Source organism: Corvus moneduloides, chromosome 4 (assembly GCF_009650955.1).
Source record: "Corvus moneduloides isolate bCorMon1 chromosome 4, bCorMon1.pri, whole genome shotgun sequence".
Lineage (NCBI taxonomy): Eukaryota > Metazoa > Chordata > Aves > Passeriformes > Corvidae > Corvus > Corvus moneduloides.
Window position 1 is genome coordinate 67546164 of NC_045479.1, and position 12105 is coordinate 67558268.

General features: G+C 51.3%; 2 protein-coding genes across 4 annotated transcripts in view; one reads left to right on the forward strand and one right to left on the reverse strand.

Annotated features, from left to right (window-relative positions):
* The window catches only part of DMTF1 (cyclin D binding myb like transcription factor 1), a 29024-nt gene extending 27328 nt beyond the window's left edge, over positions 1-1696 (forward strand). For both annotated transcript variants that reach the window (XM_032105858.1, XM_032105857.1), the window contains one exon: positions 341-1696. In XM_032105858.1, coding sequence (XP_031961749.1) covers positions 341-450 — 110 coding nt within the window. In that variant the 3' untranslated portion in view covers positions 451-1696. The remainder of the gene's footprint in view (positions 1-340) is intronic.
* Positions 1522-10667, reverse strand: TMEM243 (transmembrane protein 243). Of its 2 annotated transcripts, none has more exons than XM_032105860.1 (4): positions 10522-10667; positions 4221-4271; positions 3284-3388; positions 1522-2207 (listed from the first exon to the last, which is right to left on the reverse strand). In XM_032105860.1, the coding sequence occupies exons 1-4, from the start codon at positions 10597-10599 to the stop codon at positions 2085-2087; spliced, it is 357 nt and encodes a 118-aa protein (XP_031961751.1). In that variant the 5' UTR covers positions 10600-10667; the 3' UTR covers positions 1522-2084. The 2 variants fall into 2 exon arrangements, with proteins under 2 accessions (XP_031961751.1, XP_031961750.1); XM_032105859.1 differs by lacking the exon at positions 10522-10667 and adding an exon at positions 4749-7305.
* Positions 10668-12105: the final 1438 nt, after the last annotated feature.

Genomic DNA, 12105 nt, shown 5'->3' on the forward strand with positions numbered 1-12105 from the left:
ATGCAAATGCAAGTCACACTGTTGCATCCATATCCATCTATATTGGTCATCACTTACCTTCTCTAAGGATACTCAAAACCCACCTGGATGTGGTCCTGTGCAACGTGCTCTAGCTGAACCAGCTTTAGCAAGGGGTTGGACTAGAGGATCTCCAGAGGTCCTTTCCAACCCCAGCTGTTCTGTGATCCTGTGAAACTAAAAATTGCAAACTGCCTAGTTTGAACAATATTGCTTATAATTGGTTAGAATTCCAGACTACATTTCCTGTCTCCTAAGTTTGTATTTTATATCTTGTTAGAATGGCACAGCAATAGTTCTAATGCTTATTGTCTCTTGACAGATCCTATCCTACAACATCATGGAGATGGGTCACACATTATTGGCTCATCGTTGGGCAGCCCTGACTCGGAAGATTCAAAGGATGTTGAGGATTTAGTGAGCTGTCACTGAGAAGCAGCAATGGTGTCTATTTCTATTGACCATGTTTGCATTGTGAAATTAGTTACAACCCTGTGCCACATTTCCAAAGAAAGCAGTCACAGTCTGTCTCTTTGAACAGAAACTTCCAGTGTGAAGTGACTACAGTGCACTTTCTCTGCTCAGGCTGTTTCCCTCATCTGGGAGGGGGGACTGAGCTGCCAACCGAGGCCTGCAGGTGCCACATCTCACTGGGGTGTTCCAGTGTTCTGAAGAGCCTCTGTTGTAGTGCTCACTGCTCAGATCCATCCTGCTCTGATCTGACTTGTTACTGATGTGCTGAACTGCACACATGGAGAACTGGACAGAAGTCAAGGATTGCGGACTGTAGCCTCTTAGTGCCACAGCAAGTATTCGTTTGCACAGGTGACATGAAGAATGGGGAGGATTTCTGCACTCACTGACTCTTGTAATAGATGGAGTAAGAGACTGTTACATTTCAGGAAGGAGTGAGTTCCATCAAAGACTTCAGGGAGCGTGGGGAGCATCATGAAGCAGTGGTGTGTATTCCCATCTCATCTGACTCATTAGTATGTCTGTGGCATAGGAAGAAGGCAGAAGCTTATGGGACGTGCCTGGTCTGCTTGTTCCTGAGGAGTCCATTGCTGGCAATGGACAGAGCTTGGAAAGATCACTTGTGGAAAATCTTTTCTTGTTTTTTGGGGTTTTTTTTCTTTTTTCTCATCACTACAGCAAGCTGAATAAAAAGGGAAGGGCTATGAGAAAGGGAAGCTACTGGGACCCACCAGCCTCCCCCCACAAGCTTGGAATTTTGAGATTGTTGTGAGTAGGTTGGAATGTTTGTATCTCTCGCTGTTTACCTGACACTACCAGCCACCTCTCCAGAGGTGATTCCTGCAGCAGGTTAGTAGATGGGGAGTGGTGTGAAGGTGGCAAAGTCTTGGAGGAATAGCTCTGTGAGAGTTTGGACATAGGCCCCCAAGGCAAAGGAGGCCAATTAATTCCTACATCGTTTGAAACAGACACTAGGCTGAGCAGCAGCCTGTTAGCTAGGAATCAAGAGAAAAAGCTATAGAAACTAAAGACTTGTATAAATTATTTTATTTATTTCTGTAATTAGCTCTTCATAATCAAGAGTTGGTCTTTTTCAGTCTGTGGTTTTGTTAATGTGAAAAATAAGTTGTAGTTTTAAATGGTTACCTAGGGAACAGAAATAATTGTATATTCAGTTTCAATAAAATAAAGAGTATTTGTCTTACTTCACTGTAACATGCTATTTATTTATACTGCCACAGATCCTTTCAATGCTGCAGTTTATTTGTACAGTAATAAAAAAAGTGCAGTTTTTTCCAAAACGAAAAAGCTTGTGCCATTCTGAAACATCAGTACAACTGGAATGTTCATTAAGCGCAACAGTAGCTCTTCAAAAAAAAGCAGAATGTCACGTCTTTTGGCAATAATTCTCCCCAACAAGAGGGACATTACATATACATTTACATGAAAATCATGTACTGATTTATCCTTGCACAACCCACTCCTTTCCTCTCAGGCTGATTGTTCTCACTTAAATGTCTTGAGTAGAGCTGAGAGCTGAGCTGGAAGCAGTCTGACACAGTAGCATCATTGCTGGGTATTCCCAATGTCCTTCATTTACCCACTTCATGGAAGTACAGGTTGGCACATATACATAACATGACAATAGAAAACAATATGTAGTAAATTAGATTTCTAAATTTGGGTTCCAGGTCTCCTTGTCGATACCAGTAGATCTAGAAGAGAAAAGGAGTTCGTGTTATTTTAAAAAGCCAGGTACTTCTGAGGAAACTTTCTATGGTAACTGAACTGGCAACTTGTATGTCTGGTTTTGGGGGTTTTTTTCTTCCTGTAAAACAATCCAGCTTCCTCTGGCCAGAGAGACTGAGTGTGTGTGTGTGTGTCTGTGTGTGAAACTGTCCCTGGGAACATGTGCTCTCTGGTCAGCTTTGCGAAGAGGGAGGGAGAGTGGGTGGCTTAGCTGGAGGTGTTTTAACACTCAAAGCTGGCTACACCCTGGTTGAGGACAAACATGAGCTTTGCACTAACACAGTCTATTCTGGGCAGAGTCGTGGCCACCAGCTTTAGGATCAGAAACTGGGACTCACCAGGCAACGCAGAGCAACTTCCCAGCGTCCCCAGCAGTGAGGGGTTCAGGGCTGTTCCAGGTCACAGCTGGAGGAAGGAGACTGCTCCAAGTTTGAATAGCTACCACAGAAGAAGGAGCCACCAGTGGGCCTGCCCATGGAAGGGGGATTGGACTAGATGGTCTTTGACAGCCCCTTCCAACCCAAACTATTCTGTGATTCTATGAACTCAAACCTGCCAGTTCCCTTTGCCAGTGCTTGGGACCAGCTCCCTTGGAATTCTGCAGCTGTTGAATAGAGGAACATCTACTTGCTGTACCTTCCTACCCTTGTAGCTTCCATCCCCTGTGTTTGGAAGGTCGCTGACTAATGCAAGTGCCATGGCTGGTCCCACTTCAAGTGTCTTCTGCAGCACAATCCATCTCTGCATTCCTGTTTCAGTACTCTGCTCCCTGTTTCCTACTCTCTGTCTCCACTGGCAGCTATGGGTGGCAGTGCCACAGAGGTGACAACTCTTGCACCACAGCTGGGCTGCAGGAGTTGGCTCAGTTCACACACTTACTCTGCAGTAAATACAAACTCATTACCACTCCCTCATTGTCAGCTTGTGGTATCAAGGCAGGAAAGCTTTTCTAGGAGAGTGTAAAAAAGAAGGCAGCACCACATAAAGCAGATTTTATTCAGAGCCATCGAGTCAAAAGCACGGCAAACGTGGCGATACTTACAAGAATGCCAGCAGAAATGCAACACAAGGAGATGCAGAAAGCAAAAAATACATTCACAGGTTTTGGAGGTAGTTGCGGGAAGACAAAAGCACTGATTAGAGTGACCTGTATGGAGGAAAACAAAGATGAGGATTTCACTCTCGCCAATGCTGCAGTGAGAGGAGGCTCAGCCCAAGGGCTGGAGCAGCGCAGCGCTCGCATCTTGCTCTGCACACCTCTCCCTGCTCTCTGACTCCCACCCCTGAGGAGCTGAAGGAAAATGTGCAAGTCTGGAGGAAAACTGCTTTGATACAGCTGCACACTGAGAAGAGTGGAATAAAAACGATGAAAGCTTTGCCACGCTGGCTCATTGCCAGAAACCACCCTCCAAGTAGCCGTGAAGCCATCAGGCCTGGGGGTGCACACTGCCCACGTAGGAGCATCGCTTCTGCCAAGTGTTCCACCAGCTGGCACCTCACCTGTCCCCACAGCCTCCCTGCACCCCCCGTGGACCATACAAGTGATGGTCTCCAGTCACGATGGCATTGGGTTTGTCTTTAAAGCTTGGGGAAAGCACAGCTCGACACAAAGGGACAAACTTTGGAAAGACTTATATAAGCCAAAAATAGAGGACAATAAATCATAAATAGAAGGAAATAGAAGCAAACACGCTCTCCTGGCACATAAATGCTTTGTTGTCTCACCCAGCCTCACATTCAGCCAGGGCAGACAATCTACCAGAGATTTTATTACAGCTCTTAAAAGATGACATGAAGAAAGGTATTCCCCTCCTGTTGTCGAAGAGTTTCAAAAGACAGATATGTCCCAAAATGACTGCCTGCCCTAAATTAGAACCTGTTTGGTCATTGGAAGTTTCACCACCCGTTTTTGGGGAGGACTTCTTGTTTTTTCCCTGTCACCTGAAGGTGCAACATGGGGTGGGATGGGAGATACTTACTACAAGCAGCAAGGTTGTTAAGCCACCAACGACTAGATTGATGATTCTGTCCTGAAGAAAAAATAAGAGTGTTTTGTGTACCAAAAAAACCACCAACAACAAAGAACCCCAAACCATATAAAACAGACCATTAACCAACAACAGAGAGCATCAGCCGGGATCCACGTTATCCCCAGCACACCATCGAGGCTCCCTGGTCAGCTCTGCCACACAGGAGGGTTTCCCTCCCTCCATGGACCCCAGGGAGGTTGTATTGGTCAAGGCCTTGTGCAGCAGGTTTGCTCATTTGCAGATGGCTTCTCTGCTACATCCAAATTGATTACAGTTGTGCAAATTATTTTTAAATCTTTTTTTTAAAGTGGGAGCGCACAGATGGAGGTTGTCAGGAAAGGTTTTTTTTAGCCTCACTGCCTGAGAATTAATAGATTGATAGAGTCTTAGGTGGGCATTTGTGGGCTGCTGGTAAGGAGGTGAAGCATTGCCCACACCCCAAAAGTTCCACCCTAACACTAGCAGATCTGAACATACCACACAGTGGCTCTGCTTGGACAGACAGATATCCCCCCACACTTCTTTCTGCTGCTCCTCATCCGTGTAAAACGACTGACTGGGAGGACACAACCTTTTTGCACCTGAGAAGAGAGATCCCTCAGTGCCAGCATCGCAGTCCCATCCCAGTGGCATCAGGGCAGGGGCTGGCTGTGACACTGGGCTGTGTGACCATGGGCTCAGAGAAGCACCCAGAGCAAGACCCTGTACTGATGCGCCTTCTGGAGTGATAAACAGGAAAAGGAGAACATTCCCATCCCTGCCAGCACACTGCCTTCTCCCTGGTGCTGCTCTGAGTATAAATGTGTATCACTACAGTCAGGCTGGGCTGCACATAGCTGACAACTCAAATCAAAGGCTAGAAGAACAGCTACAGCAGAAAAGCTGTGCAGAGAGAAAACTCCACAAACTTCAATTAATTATACTGAGAGTGATTAAGTGTGGTGAAAAGAAAGTGAGAAAAAAGTTTGTGCAGTGAAAGCATTTTGCCCAAGACACCGCAGCCAGCAGGCAGGGCAACATGGGCTTCCATTCCACCTGCTCTTGCACCTTTCTTCCCTCCTAGAATCTGGATTTGTAGAGGGAGTAGTCCCAGGTCATGAAGAAGTAACACATGGCAGCAGCAGGGCACAAGAAGAAAGCAGAGAGCAGCAAATTATGGTTTTGTGGGACATCACCAGCCCTGACCTAAGGCTTTGTGGAGCTCACATTCAAATGGTTCAGGAACAGGTGGATGCTGTGCCCTGGTTGTGTTCATCTCCAAGTGAAAGGGCCACAGCAAGCAGACTCTTGGAAACCTCTTTTATTAGTCCCCAGCTCCTCTTTGTAAAACGAGACCATTGATGCTCCTGTAGCTCAGAAGCCCCAAGCCATGGGGGCACAGTGGTGACTGCAGCAGTGGGAAGTGACCCCCCCCCACAGGAAATTGTCACCAACATCCCCTGTGCAAGGTCCTTGCCAGCCAGGCACAAACCCCCTCTCCTCACCAGCATTCCCACACAGCGGCAGCCTCTGGGAGCCAACTATGAGATACCCACCACTGACCCCAAAGATGGAGACAAGTAACTCCAGGAAAGTAAGAGAAGCAACTTGAGAAATGCAGGCATGAAATACTCCACAACAGCATATTGTGATGGCTCAGCTGGACTCCTCCTCCTCACCTAAAATAAATTGAAGAACTCAAAGCTAACTTTAATTTAGGCAGGACACAGAAGGGTCCTCACCCCCAAAAGCCACTCCAATACCAGGAGAGGATGGCAGTTTTGCTCTGCCCTTGCCCTGCAGACCTGGCTGAGCCCACCAAGGCAATGTTACAGAGGGGGACCAGAGTTTGCATTCAGGCTCAGCACCGCCATTCAGGGTGGCAAGAGGTTAGCAACTGGATTCCTTGTGCCATGAGGAGATGGGTTTCCAACAGCAGAGATAGCAGGGAATGCCAGGGAGCCAGCTGCAGAGCAGCAGTGGGTCACCAACCTGCAGAGCTCACCTGGTGAGCACAGTCACAGCCAGCTCTGCAGAGAGCTTGGAGGGATGGACACAGTCACCATCCAGAAACTCAGGCATGACTCTGCTTCTCCTAATTAGCTAGAGACCCATTGTGTGAGGACAGACTGGACTGGCAGGAGAAAACAAGGGGGTCACACTTGGCAGTGGCCATGGAGCATTTCTCCCCGACTGTTACAGTGTGGGAGAGAGCGTCCCCCAGCACAGGAACTCTCATCTCACACTGCTGAGTGATGGACTTCCCAGCAACAGCCGGATCAGGTACGGATGCTGGCAGTGGAGCACGTGGCATCCAGTCCCTGCGGCCAAGGCATCCCCTGCCCCGTGCTTAAACCTGCGGTCACTCAGATTTTCCAAATGCGCTGTCGGCCGAAGAAGGTATTTCAGGATCTGGGGATTAGAGACACTGATCCTGAAATCCCGGGCTTGGCAAAGCAGTGAGAGGCTGTATTCCCCAGTGCCCACTGACACTTCAGCCCCAGGCAGCTTAGCACAGCAAAAAGGTTAAAAATACTCAAGCAGAGGCCGCGACGGCTAAAGGGATTGGGGCTGACGGAGCCTTTCACCTCCACACCGTGTCCGAGTGCACAGCCCGGCCCGGGCAGACACTCCTGGATGCTGGGCACATGGAAACCAGCTGCAGTGAGCCTTGTATCCTACATGTCACCCAGCTGGCAAAGCCAGCTCTTATAACCAGCACAGCTGATTCAGGAAGGGTTTTTCTCCAGCATCACTATGTATCGTAATAGCCACTAGAGTAAAAAGACAAAAAAACCCAGCAGGCCCACCAAAACAGAGAGCCTGCAGCTGCTTGAGGTCACCTGGACCAGCACAGGGCACTGGCACTCACACACTAACTTCTGATACAGCCCAGCAGTACCTCCATGGGGGTCCCCATTCAGCCAGCCAGCTGCCGAGATGTAGTGAGCTGTTGGCCAGACAGGAGATGAATTCCATGTTTCACTGTTGCACAAGCTGCATTTTGAAACAGGAGGTTTCTGCCCTCTCCTCCTACTCTGGGGAGGGTGTTGCAGGGGCTTCTGCAGTGCAGAGGTCTCCCTCCATCTGCCTCTGGGAAAGGGACATAAGGTCAGGAAGCATCAAATCCTTGCAAAGCAGGAGGGCACAATCCAGGATTCTTTGGGATCTGGGTCAAGGTTACTTGGAGCAGCAGGGAAACTGAGGCAGGACTGAGAATGTATCTGCACCACTGCACCCCTTCCACAGGCTTTGAGAGAGTGGGAGCTTTGGTCTTTGCCCCCTCCCATCCTTGAATCCTCCAGGTTAGCAGTGTATGGCTGAGCCCACAGGAATCCCAGCAGAGGCTTGGCCAGGACAAGGGAACGGGCTGGTCCCCTGGAGCATGAAGCTGGTCCCCTGGAGCATGGGTACCTGGTGCAATCTCTGCAGGAGTGACGAAAAGGCCATTTTTATGCCTTACATCAGCAAGTCCAGATGGTCAGCAGCCATTGCAGCCCACTGCAGCCGTAGGGGATACCTGAATGCAGTGCCAGACCCAGCCTCGTGGAATTCCAGGCAATACAAGCTGTGCTCAGGGCCATGCTGGCCACTGCAAGACATGGAGTGTTCCTGGTGTGTCCTCAAAGGCTCATCATTCCCATCCCGAGCTGGTCAGTCTCTCTATTGTTTTCTACTTCCAACTCATAGCAATTAACTCCCACCCACTCATATGTCCTCCCACTATGGAGGAACCCAACTTTCAACTTCTTTCCCAAGAAGTGCTGCACCTGTGACACTCTGTCCCCTCTTTGCCACGGTACAGCCATGCCTTTGCATTGTCTCATACCCACTCGCTGCCAGTGCTGCATCCCTGGAAACCACAGCTGAATCCACAGCGCCTGGCGTTCATCAGCACCATGCTGCTACACTCCCTCTTCCCACCAGAGACTCCTTTGGTACCATCTTGCCCCAGGCTCTGCTCAGCACTTGCTTGGGAGAGCGAGCTTGGCAGGAGCAGCTGGACCACGGCGAGCTAAGGAGGCCGATGCTGCTGCCCAGCTCTGCCATCCCCACAGAGTGGCTTTACCCTCAAAGTCACCAGCTTGGAGACCAGGAGAGTGCAAGAAGGCAGGAAGAGGGAATCCCCATCTCTACATCCATTTCCCACTGCTGGCAAGGGTGCGAGACCCCTAATTTTAGGTGCAGGCCTTCCTGGGGCACAAGCACTGCCCCTGCCCCTCCCTGTGGCCCCAGCCCGAGCAGAGACTCCCGGTTTGCCAATATCGGCCATCACTTGCAGAAACCCAAAAGCAGAGCTGGGGCGTGGGCAGACACACTCCTCCTGGCAGACCTGCTCCCATTTAAAGGCAAAGTTCAGCTTCTCCATTTCTGACACAGAACATTCCAGTTCGGGACCTCACCAGCGTCCGTTTCTAGGCAACCCCAGTGAATCAGGGAGGAAAGGACCCCGGGCCAGCACAGTGATCCCTTGTCTGTCAGACACGGGTACAGCAGAGAGAGACCATTGGCTGCTGTTCGGCCCAAATGACAGGTTCCAAAGAAGCCACAGGAGATAGGCAGGGGGTGAAGTGCAGGACGCTGGATCCCCATTAGAGCCCAGGAACTGAAATTAGCATCCCACGTTTATTATTTATCGCTCTCCTTTGCGAGCAGAGGCATAGCTGGAAAAAGACGGGGACCAGGGATCCAAGGCTTAACCTAGGCTGAAAAGTTTGGGGGTTACCTGCCAGGACTGCCATCGAGCTCTGATGGCACATCCCAGTCCCCAGAAGCTCCCTCATCGCTGGGGGCTTCCCAAAATCCCTGACCAAGGACTGGCCAACAGGACCAAAGTGCAGGGCACTGCTCCAACAAAGGTACCCTTGCGCTCCCATCAGGGCCAGCAACTGCTGGTGGCGGACGTCTGCCCCCCTCAGTTCATCTTCCTGGGGTCCTGCCTGTCCTCCTATGCCACATCATTCTATTTTTCCCCAAAAGTCCGGGTGGTATCACTTTATGTTTTCATTAAACATTATCACCGTAGCAGCAGTTCCGAGTACCTGCAGGGAGGGCGGTGATGCATTCGATACACTCGTGAATAACCTCACGCAGTTTCAGCCTGCACCCCCCGGACACACACAAGTGTGGGTAACCCCTCCTAACAGAGGACAACCCCAAGTCACAAACCGATGGTGGGACATCTCCAGGTATCGTGATTCCCGAAGGATCCCGATGCAGGGCAGCCGCAGGAGCCCCCTCCCCAGCACAGCCCCCCAAAGCAGCGCCGGCCCGCAGCAGTGCCGAGAGCTGAGCGGCTTACGGGGATTGACACCTGAGGAGCCGCTGCTGCCACACGTCAGCCAAGGAGAGCCACCGCCGGCTCCTCCATCCCAGGAGGAAAATCAGTTCCCAGGAGAGCACCAAACGCAGCCCCCATCCCCATCCCCAGCAAAGACGCCCCTAACCGGGTGAGAGGCAGCCCCCGGCTTGGGGGGCTGCAGGGCACACCCGGCTGGGACACAGTGGCTGTGTGACCCCTGCCCGTGCCCAAACCCCTTCCCAACCCCACTCCGGGGGTCCCCTTGACTCTGGGACCCCGAGCCCCAACTCCTCGACACAGTTTTGGGGGGATGTTGGTTTGGGGGCGGTTATTTGAAAGTTGATTTCCTTGGGGAAGGAGGGGAATGTTTTGTGAGTTTTTTATTTGGGGAGGGGGTCTTGCTGAGAGCGGGTTAGTTCTGGGGATATTGTTTGTTTTTTTTAAAATTTGGGGCTGGTTTTGATGGATTATTTTTGGTTTGGGGCACTACTCGGGAGAGGGTTGTTTTTGTTTTATTTCAGGGGGGTTTTTCTATAATTACGCCAATTTGAAGCTTTTCCTTCTTTTGGGATTTGGGGGACTACTTTTATATTTTTCCATTGGGGTGCAGCCTTTCTGATTTCCGATGCTGTTTTGGGGGGACTGAGGATTCTTTCTTATTTCCTAGGGGGTTTTTATCTGTTTGCAGGATTCGGGCAGGTTCCTCGCTCGGGCCGGCCGCTCGGCTGCCTGCGGCGCTCCGTGCCGAGCCCGGGGGCAGGGGATGGGGAGCTGCCGCTCTCCGGGGCGGCCGGGGAGGAGGTTCCTCATTACCGGCGGGCATTTACGCCGGCAGAGGGGGGTGGGGGGGGACACACTACGGGACCTTCTGCTGCATTTTCTCCGCTGCGGTTCGCTTTGGCGGGGGGTTGTTTTGGGGGAGCGGGGTGCCGGGGGTGGCCGCCGGTGCGGCGGAGCGCCGTCCCTTACCCTGGCCGAGGTCTCCCCGAAGAGCGGCCGGTTGTCCGCGCCGCCGGTGCCGTACCCGCGGGCGGGGAATCCCTCCATGGCGCGGGGGCGCTGCGCCGGCGGCCGCGGGGGGGCGCCCGCTCATGCTGCGCCTCGCCCCCCTCCCCTCAGCCCCCCCCGCGCGGCCCCTCCGCGGCCCCTCCGCGCCCCGCGCTCCCCCGCGCGCCCGCCCCGCCCCGCCCCGCCCCGCGCAGCTCCCGCGCGCCCGCCCCGCGCAGCTCCCGCGCGCCCGCCCCTCCCCGCCCCTCCCCGCGCGCCCGCCCCGCCCCGCCCCGCGCAGCTCCCGCGCGCCCGCCCCTCCCCGCCCCTCCCCGCGCGCCCGCCCCGCCCCGCCCCGCGCAGCTCCCGCGCGCCCGCCCCGCCCCCGGGGCACGGGGCAGGGAGGGGCGGGAGCGGCCCCGCGGGAGCTGCGCGGGTGCGGAGCCGCCGGCCCGGGCTGCGCGGGGAGCGGCGGGGAGGGGCGGGCGCGCGGCCGCCGGTTTGTTGCTCAACGAAGTTGCGGTATTTGTGCAAATCTCGTTAGGGGTGACGCTATGGCAGCTCGGAGAAAGGAGCTTGATTTGATTTGATTTCGATTTGATTTTTCTCGTTTTAAATTTTATTTTGTTGCTCTTATTGTGGGGGTTTTAAGTTTTATTTTATATTCCTTTATGGTGTTTTACTCTCATAGAATCATAGAAGCAGGATATCCCGAGTTGGAAGGGACCCACAAGTAACCCCAGTCCGACTGCTGGCCCTGCACAGGACACCCCACAGATCCCACCCTGTGCCTGAGAGTGTTGTCCGAACCCTTCTTGAACTCTGTCGGGCTCAGTGCTGTGAGCGCTGCCCTGGGGAGCCTGTTCCAGTGCCAGCCACCCTCTGTGTGAAAAACCTCTTCCTGATATCCAACCTAACCTTTATTTTATAGTGTTGTAATTTTCTTACTTTGTATTTTATTTTGTTTTATTTTACTTTGCTTTATTTTATTGGAGGGGCTTATTTATTTATTTATTTTTAAACATCTGATGCTGCTAGAGCTGAAAAATGAATTTACATGTGCTCCTCCCAGTCCCCTACATGAGTTACCCATCTAAATTAGATAAAAGAGAGGGATTATTCCTGGTGCTGGGATTGGTGGCAGTGAAACACTTTTGATGTATACATTCCTTAGCCAAAGTTTTCCCACATATTGTTTCTGCTCAGGATAAAGCTTGCTGCTGCTGCTGCTTTGGAGTTGAAGATGGGTTTGCATGTGAGAAAGCCTGGGGACATTAATTTTACTGGGTTTTTTTAGTTTATTTTAATTTCTTTTAATTTTCTAATTATATTTTCGATTTATACTTTTATTTATGTTAATTTTAATTTATTTTTGTTGGTTTGTGGGTTTTTTTACTTTTTAATTAATTTCATTTTTTCTAACTACATCACTTGCTCTCAGAAAATAGCTTTCCTCTTGGATATCCCCTAGACCATCATGGATACAACCTTTCTCCAAGTGCATTCGAGGATGAAAATAAACCAATCAAGATGCATTAAATGTCATGGCTTCCAGGACAGATGTTT